Source organism: Orycteropus afer, unplaced genomic scaffold (genome assembly GCF_000298275.1).
Source record: "Orycteropus afer afer isolate SDZICR_OR568_19922 unplaced genomic scaffold, OryAfe1.0 scaffold00117, whole genome shotgun sequence".
Lineage (NCBI taxonomy): Eukaryota > Metazoa > Chordata > Mammalia > Tubulidentata > Orycteropodidae > Orycteropus > Orycteropus afer.
This window is the reverse complement of record NW_006921704.1, coordinates 2,644,117-2,657,702: the sequence shown is the minus strand read 5'-3', so window position 1 is coordinate 2,657,702 and position 13,586 is coordinate 2,644,117. Positions and strand designations below refer to the sequence as shown.

Here is a 13,586-nt window from a genome sequence, read left to right as displayed (position 1 = left end):
GAAGAGTTGATGCTTTTGAGTTGTGGTGCTGGTGAAGAATGCTGAAGGTACCATGGGCTGCCAAAAGAACTAACAGATCTGTCCTGGAGGAAGTGCAGCTGAGATGCTCCTTGGAAGCGAGGATGGCCAGACTTTGTCTCACCTACTTTGGTCATGCTGTCAGAGAGGACCATTCCCTGGAGAAGGATGTCATGCTTGGTAAGGTGGAGGGTTGACAAAAGAGGGGAAGGCCTTTGACGAGATGGATTGATACACAGTGGCTGCGACAATGGGCTCAAGTATAGCAAGGATCATGGAGCTGGTGCAGGATTGGGCGGTGTATCGTTCTGCTATGCATGGGGTCGCTATGAGTCTGAAATGACTTGACAGCACCTAACAACAACAACATATTAATGTTGTTACTGTTGTTAGTTGCCATCAAGGTAGCTTTGCCTCATAGTGACCCCAGGAACGAAAGAACGATACATTGCCTGGTCCTGAGCCATCTTCAGGATCATTGGTAGCCAAAAAGCACTGATGCAGCCACTGTGTGTTTTGAGTGCCTTCCAACCTAGAGGACTCATCTTCCAGCACTGTACCAGACAATATGCTGTTGTGATCAATAGGGTTTTCACTGGCTAGTTTTCAGAAGTAGTTCACCAGTCTTTTCTTCCTATTTTGTCTTAGTCAAGATGCTCCATTGAAACCTGTCTACCATGGGTGACCCTGCTGATATTTGAAATACCAGTGGCATAGCTTCCAGCATCTAACAACATGCAAGCCACCACAGTGCAACAAAGTCATAGTCAGGTGGTGAATATTAAGATTAGCAATAGAGATATGTACATTGAAATGTTGGAGACCTACTAGAAGGGAAAAATTGTTGTAAGACTCTTGGCTTTCAAGTGGGAAACAGGTTTGGAAGGGACCTAGCAAGAAACCGTAAAAGAAACAAAGCTTATGTAATTTCTTCTCTTTATTTCTGATTACCTCTGTCATAGCACAGAGTTAGAGGTAAGCAACAATATGAAATTGTCATGTAGCTAGATACTCTAGACCTTTTACATGGGTACTTACACTATGTAAGGCTTCCCAACATCTAGTTCTAGTCTAATGTGTTTTGGGGTAGGTTGTTGAAGATTCTAGGAGACGCTTGGTGGCACAGTTAAGGGCTCGAATATTAGCTGAAAGGTTGTCAGTTCGAATCCACCCAGGAGCACCTCAGAAGACAGACTTGGCAATTTGCTTCTGAAAGTTCACAGCCTTGAAAACCCTGTGGAGTGCAGTTCTGTTCTACACTCATGGGGTTGCCATGAGTTGGAATCAACTTGACAGTAATGGGCTTTGGGTTTGGTTAAGGATTCTAAGTAGAATGTAGGCTACACTTTTAATTGACCCAACCTTTTTGTCTTAAGGACATGTGTATATTCTTTCCTCAACACAACCACAGGTATATGCCCCCATCCACATGCATAGATTCTTAACCTATGCTTGGTAATACTGGTCCTACCTAAGGTATTTCAAGGCAATATTTGCTGTTTTAGCAATTTCCTGTCTTAAAGCCCATACCTCTCTGAAATATCTGTGTAGTTAGTCTTCAAATTTTTCAAGTAAATATGTTATTGTACTTACTGTATTGTCTCAACACATCGTTTCTCACTTAAAATGAAGACCAAGTAAACTCCCAGTAGTCTATGCAAATGGAGATCAGTGGGATGGATGTTACTAAATAACATTTTTGTTTTTCAGTTGAAATTTGTAATTTTAGGGACATTAGATATTCATTGTAAATCATAATTTACTTTGGAGATGACAAGTCTGTGCTTGACTGCTAACCTAAAAGTTGGTGGTTCAAATCCATTCAGCAGAACCACAGAAGAAAAGGCCACATGTGTTCCAGATAGGACTGTGCTCCATTGGGATTTCAGTGGCTGATTCTGGGGAAGTCCATCACGTGGCCTTTCTTCTGAAATGCCTCTGGCTGGACTAAACTGCCAACCTTTTGGTTAGCAGCTTGCACTACCCAGGGACTCCTTACTTTAGGTAGTAACCTTTAAAAGCATGTCATACCAATGCAATTCATGTTTTAAAATGTTTAATAACATGTGAGCATACTTTCTAGATGTTAAAGTTTTTTTTTTATATATCCAGTTTCAAGGTGACTGGAATTTTTATTGTGGCTGGTACTACGTGTGGTTAAAATGATAAGTAGGATGCTGTGTTTGAAAAGTATGCTCTTCTGGATGTCAGAAATCCTGGCACAATCAAGCTGCTCCAAGCTGCGTGAACTTCAATAAGGCCACTTTTACTTTTCTGGGGATCATGAAAGGATGAGATGCTTTCATTTGTTAAACAGTTTCTGGTTTGTTTTTTGAGGGGCTACGCTTTCATTTTTAAGCTCCAGCATTTCCTGATTTTAATTACAGCACTCACCTCTTTTTGTGCTGGGTGAAAAGACAGCCTGAGGGAATTCAGGAAACATTCCATACCCTAGAGCTGTGCAGCCACTGAGAATTTAATGAGCCAGAGAGTGAGAAAATTCACTTCTGAAATGACAGCTAAAAGTATATTATGTTTAAAAAGTATGTCCACAGAAAACCTACACATGAATGTTTGTAGCAGCTTTATTCATAATTGTCAAAACTTAAAAGCAACCATGATTCCCTTTAATGGTGACTGCATAAACAAACTATGGCACATCCATCAGTGGGGTGTTAGTCAATGAAAAAAAGAAATAAGCTATTAAACTACTATGAGAAGGAACCTTAAATGCATATTGCTAAGTGAAAGAAGCCAGTCTGAAAAGACTGCTTACTATATGTTGTTGTTGTTATTTGCCATTGATTCGGCCCCCGACTCCTAGCAACCCCTCCTTGGGTTTCCGAGACAGTTATCACTATGGAAATAGGATTGCCCAACCTTCCTTCTGAGGAATGGCTGGTGGGTTTGAACTGTCAGCCTCCTGGTTAGCAGTCAAGTGCCTTAGGCACTATGCTACCAGAGCTTACTATATGATTGCAACTATATGATGTTCTGGAAAAGGTTAAACTATAGACAGTTAAACAATCAGTAGTTGCCAAGGGTTCAGGGGGAGAGGAGGGAAGGAGGGATGAATAGGTGGAGCACAGGGCATTTTTAGGGCAGTGAAACTATTCCGCATGATACTATAGTGGTGGACACGTGACATTAGAGTGAGCTCTAATGAAAACTATGGGCTTTAGTTAATAACAGTGTATCAGTAGTCAAAAATATATGTTGTATGGATTTATTTTTACATTAATAAAATATTTTACTTAGCCAAGATGTATATAAAAAGAAGATGGAGTAAAGGGTAAGAGCTTGGGGTTTGGAATCACCGTTATTTTTCTTTATTTTTTCCAAATCCTGGTTCTGCCATTTACTTAGCTGAGACATAGGGCAAGTGATTTAATCTCCCTGAGCTTCAGTTTTATCATTTCTAAAATGACTGTAGTGATCCTGTCCCTTAGGATTGTCACGGAGATTGTAATAATGTATGCAAAAAAAAAAAAAACAAAACAGCACACATGTGCACAAACACACACACAAAAACATGCCACAGTGAGCTTACAATAATAGTAGTTATTGTCATGGACATTTACTTGAACCACATCTGTATGTATTCTGGAAGACTGTGGTAATGCTTACTTTACAAAAACAAAGGTACTCTTCTGATTCTATTGTTATGTTTCATCACATTTTATTATAATTATTTGTGTAATGTCTGACTATTTCCACTACACTATAAGATCTGTGAGAGCAGAGTGGTGTCTCATTTGTCTACCCCAAAACATATAATTAGCACAATGCCTGGATGTAGTTTTTGTGGTCATGACCACGGTAGGCTACACCAGCTCCCCATGGATGGAAAGTCAAGTCAGAACAGGGGTTTGAGTGCAAGGAGGTGCATGATAAAGTTTCCCTCAACCCATTCCCTTGGAATTGGAAGGTTACAGAGCTCAGTTATGAGTTGGGGTATGAAATGCATCAAAATCAAGGTCACCCAGTATAGTAGAAAGAGGCCTGGATGAGGTGTTAAGCTCACCAATGTGGTTCTCATCCTGTGTCTTTCCACATAAGGTGAGAGATGTGAACCCAGACATAGCGAGGCAGGATGAGAGTGACTTCACTCAACCAGTGATTTCACTGGTTTCTTGTAGGACAATTATAAGTGGTTAATATGTGTTTTAATTTCTCCACGTTGTTGTTGTTATTTGCCGTCGAGTCGGCCCCGACTCATAGCGACCGCTCCTTGGGTTTCTGAGGCAGTATTACTATGGAAGTAGGATTGCCCAACCTTCCTTCCATAGAGAAGTACATTTGCACCCTATTACTTATTTACTAAATTCATATTCAGATACATAATGGATTAAAGTCATCCAGGCACCTTTTGATTAGTCCTATCAACCAAGTCGAATATCTCTGCGATACTCCAAAACCAATGTGATTCTTGTTTCTTGGTAAATACATATCTAACGAAACATTTGCCTTTTCATCATTCTTTACATGAACAATTCTGTGGAATTATGTTTTTCATGTTGTTCAATCATCACCATTATCCATTTCCAAATTTTTCCATCACCCTTAACAGATGCTCAGTGCCCCCTAAGCAACGAGTCCAACTTTTCTCCTCTTTTCGGCCAGCTTCAGGCAACCAGCACTAATAACCTTAGGTCTCCATAGATATTGTATACAACTGGGATCATACATATTTGTCCTTTTCTTATTGATTTATTTCATTCAGCCAAAACTAATGTTTTAATCTATAAAACAAAGTTCTGTCCACAACTTGATTGTTGTGGATCAGCCTAGTGTTAGATAGATTCATATCTTTTCAGAATAATGAAGAGAGCCTGGTGATCATAACAGCTCAAAAAAGAGGCCATGCTCTGAGTGGGAAGGCTGGGCTTTTTAAACTCACATCTCCTAGCTTCTGGTCTAGGGCCAGGAGGGTATTGTTAACAAAACAAAACAAAAGAGCTACAACAGATAATCTGAAACCAGATAACCTTCTGAGGTATTGAAGACAGATTCTTAGCATTACCAAAAATGAAGGAAGATTTCCAGAGACTGTTTCCCAATCAGTGTCAAAGGAAATGAGCCTCCAGAACAAATTTGAATGGATACTATATTGCTTTCTCTCAATTCTTTCGGTAATGTGGTTGCTCTGTGTCAATTCTGACTCATAGCTGCCTATGACAGAGTAGAACTGCCCAGTAGGGTTTCTCAGGCTGCAGTCCTTACAGGAGTAGATCGCCAGGGCTTTTCTCCCATGGAGCCATTGGTGCGCTCGAACCACCAGCCTTTTGGTTAGCAGCCAAGTGCTTAACCATTATGCCACCAGGGCTCCTGATACAAGTCTGCTTTTGCTCAATGACACACATTGATAGAAATGAATTAAAGTCACTGTTGAGTAAGTCTGTGATGTGTCTTTTAACAGAATGAATAAAAGTCTCTGAAAGAAAAAAATTAAGTCACAAAATCCCTCACATTCAAATTGTTTAAAATTATTGAGGAAAATACAGTGTTTATTAAAGAGTTTAAGCAAATCAACTCTAAAAGATACTATTAAAGTTTGCCTCTGACAGAATTCACAATGGAATTCAAATGGAAATATACTCCTTGGGCCAGAGTTTATATTTAGTGACTTAAATAAAATCAAAATACTTAAGTAGAGTAAGTAAACTTCTTTTTAATGTCAAATTCAGGATTGTTAAATCCTTTTCAAAATGGCTTAAATTAATGTAAAGATTAATTCACTACATTTGTCCGGCCTGGGTGTTTTATCCTCTCATTGGTAACCTGTACATGTGTTATATGCTCTTTAAATGAATGCACATAACACAGAGCTGTGGTTTATGATTTCTATCATCTTCACCCACAGTTGACTCCTGTTAATAATTAGAAACTTATTTTTAACCCACTGTGGTACTTGGCATCCTATTTTAGTAAAACTAAGTATTTTAAGAAAAATCTCAACTTATTTCTTCAGGGCATATTTACACTAAGGCATAGTTTCAGGAAAGTAGATAGACTAAACTCTAGGGAGGAAAACTAGAGAAAAAAAAAAAAAGTACCATAAAATTATAGAATAATTATCCTACAGTAATGTTCTCCAAGTAGGTATTTTTGTAAAACTAGTCATGCTCATTTCTACTGTACTAGCAGTAAAAGAATGAAAGTGACCCATCTGATGCCAGCTCACTATTGTATCTTTCGGACATTTTAAAGGAGACAAATGATATGCATCTACAATTTGCCAGGCACTCGGCTTGTTTTATATGCACAATCTTAATAGTAATCTTAAGCGACATAAAAACAGGGCTACTGTGGAAATGGAGGCTATTCCTTTTAGATGTGTAACATAACATTTTCGTTTCCTTTGTAAAACTACCAGCTGAACACTCCATCTGGTCAGCCTTTTTTTTTTTTTAACATGTGCACTTCACTCTTCAGTTCTCTTTTGAGTTGGCTTTTAGAGCAGACTGCAGCTGTTTTTTCCCACTTACACCAACCAGCCTGTTTCTGCCATTGCAGAAACAGTTGGGGAAATTTCCAAGTTCCCAGAGGGCAATCAGAGCTCCAGTGAAGGAGGTGATGCCCTCTAGTTTTCATTACAGCTCTTCCTTGCCCTATCTATGCCTCTGATTTCTCATAAAGGTAACACAAGACTGAGGAGAGGACTCATAGGGAAGCATTTATTATGTACATAACGCCACACTGATGGCAAATGCAGGCACTGAACTTACCTCATGGCCAAATCTGAAAATGCACAAGTGGACCATAAACCCCTGACCTCCTGCACACACTGCTTTCTGCTCCACTAGACAGAGGTCCGGGCCTTGCCATTATATGCTCACTGCTGGGACTGAACCCACACAAAGCCTGCCCATGCTGAGGACGAGAGTAACAGAGACGGGGATGAGGCAAGGCTCAGGAAAGCACAGACGGCTCACGGCTACTACTGTGAGCAGCAGTGTGGCCTCCATATCCAAGCCTGCCTGGTTCGTTGTGGGTGGGCTGGGGTAGGGAGGGAGCCAATGTTGGGCCTGGTCTTCTCCTCCTTACCCCCATCTCTGACTTTTCCTCATCTCAGTGCTATCTGTCAGATCAAACGTGGATTCTTCATTCCATTCAGGTTTGTGGTGTTTAAATTTGTGTCAACTCGGCTGGGACTGGTTGAGTGGCTGGGCAGCTGAATGTAGTTATTCCCTGGGGTGAGACTGGTAATTGACTCCATGGTGGACTCTATTGGAGCAGCTGAGTAGCTGCTTTGGGTATGTGGTCTCCTTCCTGTACATAAGAGCTTTGAGAATCATCTCTAGCTTATGGCATGCTTGAACCCTGCATATAGCTGTGTTGTTGCTCAGCAGCCTGCCGTGCGTGCTTTGCCAACCTTGGTACTAACAACGGACTTGAATTAATGGCCTGCCATGTGGTTTGGTAACATCGGGACTGTGCCATTTTATTTGTCAACCTTGGGCTCGTTAGCCTCAGCAGCCAGTAGCTGCCTGAATGAAGAGATGCCTCTAACTTCAGTGGGCCAGGAGCAAGAGGCAGAGCCCAAGGTCGAGGGGCTTTCACCTAGCCCCTAGAGCCTGGCACTTTGAACTCGGACTTCTAGCCTCCCAAACTGTAAGAGAATAAACTCCTGTTTGTTAAGACCACCCCTTTTGTGGTATACTCTTGTCAGAGCAGTACTAGGTAACCAAAACAAGGTTTTAACACTGAAAAGCATGGTTAGGTAGGGAATAGTGTCCATCAGTGGTTTGCCTTGCAATGGAGGTCTATGTGCCAAAAAGGTTTACAAGACTTTTAAAAAATTTTTTCTTAAAAAACATGAGAACCCACGTAGTGTCTGAGCTGTCACTATAGTTTTCTCATGCCTCATTTGTCTCTCTGGGGTGAAAACCCTAAAAGGATTTCCTCCTTCACTGCAAACCATTTCTTTTTTGCTCTCAGGAGCATTATTTTCCCCTATTATAAGAGTTTCTGCATTCTTCTTTGTATGGTCACCTCCCCAAGGGAGGGACTGCCTCATTTATCTTTGCATCTGCTCCTCTAATCAGTGAAGTATTACAGCCTGCCACCAAGGAGGAGCATAACAGCGCTTTACTGTTACATGGTAGTTGTTTCTCCAATAATTATAGTAATAAAACAATGCCGTATTTATTATTGACCCTTTATGGCATTTGCATAATGACCTGCACTTGTTGTTATGTGCTGTAAAGTTGATTCCAATTCCTACCAATTCTATAGGACAGAGCAGAACTACCCCATGGGCTTTTCTAGCCTATACTCTTTACAGAAGCAGATTTCCAGGTCTTTTCTCCTGCAGAGCCACTGGTGGGTTAGAACCACCAACCTCTCAGTTAGCAGCTGACTGCTTAACCATTGAGCCACTAGGCTGCTTGATCTGCACATAGCAGGTTACCAGAACAAAGGCAGCCTTCCCTTTTCTAACTACCCAAACCAAAACCCATCGCTGTTGAGTCAATTCCGACAGTTAGCCTAAATAATTTGTTTTTTGGAACAGAGTAAGTGGTTGGAAAGCTCTGTGGGGTTGGGGTAGGTCCCAGCGGAAAGATGCTGGATGAGTTCAGAGACCTGGTTATAATTTGCTTTCACCTCTACCTTGGTTGCATGGGTCCCCTCATTTTCTTTTCAAGATGTTGGGGAGAATTAAAAAAAAAAAAAAGCAATGACTATAAAAACACTTTGAAAAAGTTTTAAGCATTATACAGACACAAGGTGTTATTATTTCCTTCATAAGTTCCAGTAGCAAAAAATTATAATGAACATTAAGCGAATGTTGTTGGCTAGTAGTGTTAAATACTGTTTACTCTGTAAGTAAGCCGTAATACTTTTGTGCCACTTTTTCGCAGGTATGAATTAGGAGCGGCTCTGTTCATTGGATGGGCAGGAGCATCACTCTGCATCATTGGGGGTGTCATATTTTGCTTCTCAATATCTGACAACAACAAAACACCCAGGTATGAAAACAAAAATTATCTGTTAAAAAAAAATACTGTTCTAAATTATTACATGTAGAATGAGCTACATAATTCATAAGGTTCTCAGAAACCTCAAAACCCCAGAACTGGAAAATATTGGAAATATAGTTAATAGAAACAAGGAAAAAAAATACTTATTATTACTATATTCTAAAGCTGTTTCTATTTGAAACATTTGAAAGTTGGAATGTTGTTCTACTAAAAGATCAGTTGTGAGGGGTACAGGCCCCCAAAAGTTAAACACCAAAATCAATGACTGCCTTAAAAACATGGATCTGAAGATGAGGGCATAGTCTTCATTGGAGTCACCGAGTGGTGAAGTAGTTAACATGCTCAGCTGGTACAGAGTCCACCCAGGGGCACCTCAGAAGAAAGGCCTGACAATCTCTTTCTAAAAAAATCAGCCACTGGAAACCCTATGGAGTACAGTTCTACTTTGATGTGTGTGGGGTTGCCGTGAGTTAGAATCTGGATGGCAACTGGGGTGTTTTTTTTTTTTTTTTTTTTCCATTCTTCTCTATGGCCTCCTTATAATTTCATATAGGCAGAAATTGTTGATGCAGGTTACTTAGTCTCCAGGTTTGAAGGAAGATGAGTTGTAAAAATAGTTTTGAAAAAGAATGAGTAAACAAATGAACAAGCCATGTGTTTCTTCTGCAGAAATTTTGTCACTCAAACTGGAAAGGATAATGAAATATTTCTTGGGTTGAAGGGAAGGAAGAAAGCTATCTTCAAGTAATCAGGGGAAGATTTAGACTTAGCTGCTTACAGACCTAGGGGAAATGGGTTTCCTCTCCCTTGCTGTTTGCCCCATATATGGAATATAATCTACCATCTGTTTTTTGCCTTTCAGAATGGGATATGCATACAATGGGGCCACGTCAGTCATGTCTTCTCGGACAAAGTATCATGGTGGGGAAGGAGATTTTAAAACCGCAAACCCTTCAAAACAGTTTGATAAAAATGCTTATGTCTAAGAGTACTGCTGCAAGCTATATCTTGAGTTTGTTATTAAAAGTGAACTGTTCACAAAATGATTCCATCAAGGCCCTCCTATAATTAACACTCAAAACTATTTTTTAAATAGGAATTGGAAGAATTTGTTGATTGTGTGGATGTAAATGTTCTTACATCGTTATATTCTAATCATTTTCTGTTGTGGCTTTCTATATAAAAAAAAAATAAACAGGTTATTTACAGGATTTGTATATATTTTGTACATTTATAGAACATGTAAACTATTTAGATCAAAGTTTCAGGAAGCATCTGTAATGTAGCTGTCTTACTCATTCATACATTGAAGTCTTTGTCCCTCTTTTGTTCGTTGCTTTTCATTCATATGCTAAACTGAAGGTATGTAAGTAGTGGAGCCTTGTAACAGTATGAGGGCAATCTGAGACTATTCCTCAAATGGTGTTCAGGATAAACAGACACAGTACTGGCTGCACAACATCTACTTCTAGTTTCTTACACCCCTCTGGCACAAGTGTAATTCACTATGGTAAGTGCTGAAGGAAAGGGTAGATGCCCAAGATGTTTGGCCTTTTTACCTTATTCTCCCCACCCTAATTAACTGCTTCAGCCTGTCTGACATAGTACATGAGCTGAGCTAGGGACACTGATAATAGTGGCTTTGGAACCCATAAAAGAAATTCTGAAGTCTGTGTGGTACCTTTTTCACTCAGAAGTTGTGGGCTGAGTTCCAGTATGCCTGTCAGTCAGATCCTGTTTTTGGAACTAACTGGGTCATTGAGGCACACCATTTATCCAGCCATGGAAGTTGCTCCAGTGATTTCTGAACAAAGAAAAAGTGTACTCCTAGAGCTAGCCTTTTCAGATCACGTGCAGAGAGGTAACAGTAGTCACAGCTAACAGAGCACCATTCCAAACACTTTATACTCCTTAGCTTACTTAATCTTCACAACTACCCTATGAGGTAAAGATTATGATTATCTTGAATTCACAGATGAGGAAATTAAAGCCGAGAGTTTAGGTAACTTGCTACAGTCAGCGATAAAACCAGGATTTTGAACTCAGGCCATCTAGGATAAAATACAGTTTCAAGCTTTGCATAGGACTTGTTATCTGTGTTATTTATGAATAAGGAACTTTCCAATATTAATTATTTCATGGGTGGATATAATATTTCTCTGAAGCATGAAAGGACTTAAAATCACATTGTTTTCTGTGTAGAAAGAAAAGGAAATGGACATGTTGTTATCTAAAAAAAAAAAAAAATTGTAATATGATAATACTTGATATATCTTTTCCACAGATACAAACTGACCGAAAGGCATATAAGATAGGCCAGTGTGAGGACAGGGTTGTGTGGGTGTGCTGAAATTTTTTTATTCAAAGCTGAGCTGGAGAAGACAATTCAGTGAGGAGAAATATAATGCAATGATCTAAAGGAAAATGAGCAAACCAAATCTATTATTATTAGATAAAACGGTATAGTAGCCACAGAACTTAGAACAGGGAATCTCATTTGAATTATTTGGCATATTTGTAAATAACTCTTAGTTTTTTAAATTTTTTGGATGAGAACTGATAACAGTAACTACATTTCAAAGTTGTTCTAATTAAAGGAACTAATAATACATGTTGAGAAAAAACAAACAAAAAAGCCTGGAACCAAGTAGCTAAATGTTATTCAATATGTTGAATAAATGATTGGAAAAATGAATCCATGAACCTAGTGGCCCTTATGCCATCTAAGGCATGTGTGTGATTGCTTACCTCTGTCCTACCCTATGAAAATTTGATTTAGCCTTTTACTAAAGCTTTTAGAAACACATACATAAAGTTAGTAAAATGGCCCCTGTAGAAAGTTGGAAGAATTTTTTAAAGGGTACAGATAGGCTACAAATAAAAAGGATAGTGGAGGAGGAAGAAAAAGATGAAAATTCATTCTAACATTAGTTCAGGATATTATATGGCATAAATAGAAAGGCAAGGTGCTTGTTTGTACATACCCTCAAACCAGACAAACTCACTGCCATTGAGTCAATTCCGACTCATAGCGACACCCTTTGGGTTTCCAAGGTGGTAAATCTTTACAGAAGTAGATGGCCCAGTCTTCCTTCTGCGGAGTGGTTGGTGGGTTTGAACTGCCAACCTTCTGGTTAGTAGTCAAATGCCTTAAGCACTACGCCACCAGAGAACTCCAGTACATACCCTAGTAAACAGAAATTTAATGCAGAAATAAACCTCCAAACACCTTGTTCAAGTCATCTCTAATAACTCAGCCATAGTCACAATGATGTAATGGAGGGCTTTACTTGAGAGGTTTGCAAATTAGAGACCCAAAATCCAACAGATGTTCCTTTTAGTGAAAATGTTACTTTTTTTGGAAACAGTACAGATAGTACCACAAAGTTTAAAAACGCAGAAACTGTTTGTACTGATTTTCTGACTTTTGACAGTTACCATTTGTTCAAGAACATAACTAAATTAGTTCTGAGGTATTTTATGATACGGGTTGGGCATTAAAAAACATTTGAAAAAGAAGAAACTACACACGCATGTGAATTCAGTAATGAGTCAATCTTTTCTATTCATATTGCGATAAAATAATTGGCATTTCAAATAGCTACATTTTAATAATAAAATATCCAAGGTAAAGATTATCTGCTTGAAATACTATTTTAATTTTTTAAATAATTGTTTTAATAACAACATGCTTAGAGTGGCTCAATGCTGCATATGATGACAGTACTGTGGGAAAATGGGTAAAATGGGTCTAACTACTGTTAAAATTCTAAACTTTTATATGAAAAATAAACAGTCTACTCTGAAACTTTAATGGATTCCACTAATTCAATTTTAAAGAAACTAACAGAATTTTGTAATATAACACTTAAAATATGTGACAACTTCTATAAGAAAATATATATGAGTTTTAATAATTCATACCAAAATTGCTATTAAAAAAAAAAAGAACTACCTAAAAATTAGTTGAAAAGAATATAGAGTACCATTCTGAAGAAAAACTTTTTATGACTTTAATGACATATTATTTTCAAGCAGCAGAAGTCTTAAACACCTTTATCTCTTCAAAATACTGTTGACAATTTGTTTTTCAACACTGTATTGATGCCATTAAAGAGACCCTTGTTCTCTGAATAAGCTTCCTTGTTATTGTGGGAAATACTGTAGGGCATGAACATTGGCGTCCCATAGGCAGGTTACTGAAATACTGTGAGAATGAAATGCTGTTGGCTTCTGGAAGAACCTTCTGACATTTGGAATTTTAGTTACACATCTGAAGAGTCACTCCAATCAGTCACAGTTACTAAGCTGCTTTTTAATGTGCTTGATTCATTGTCTTGAAGTCCTATGGGGAATAAGAGAAGAGAAGACTCCATGATTAAACAGGTGCACTGCCAAGTCTATAAAAATCCAGAATTTCATATTCTAACCTATTACTCTGTGCTTGAATCTGTTAATCCCTGTTCCCCAGCCCCTACAAGCTGGAGAGGCTTTCATAGCAGGAAGCGACTATAAAATCTGGCCATGAAGCAGCCATATCTCTAGGACACCATCAAAGGACCCTGCAGCCGAAAAGTGCCCAGC

At 38.9% G+C, this 13,586-nt stretch overlaps 2 protein-coding genes across 2 annotated transcripts in view; one reads left to right on the top strand and one right to left on the bottom strand.

Moving 5' to 3' along the window:
- CLDN10 (claudin 10) overlaps positions 1-9,988 on the top strand; it is a 32,538-nt gene extending 22,550 nt beyond the window's left edge. Inside the window, exons 4-5 of the mRNA XM_007944006.1 lie at positions 8,883-8,990; positions 9,865-9,988. Of these exons, the coding sequence (XP_007942197.1) occupies positions 8,883-8,990; positions 9,865-9,988 (232 nt within the window). The remainder of the gene's footprint in view (positions 1-8,882; positions 8,991-9,864) is intronic.
- Positions 9,989-13,267: 3,279 nt separating this feature from the next.
- Positions 13,268-13,586, bottom strand: part of DZIP1 (DAZ interacting zinc finger protein 1) — a 122,708-nt gene continuing 122,389 nt past the window's right edge. The window contains exon 21 of the mRNA XM_042781414.1: positions 13,268-13,347. Within this exon, the coding sequence (XP_042637348.1) occupies positions 13,268-13,347 (80 nt within the window). The remainder of the gene's footprint in view (positions 13,348-13,586) is intronic.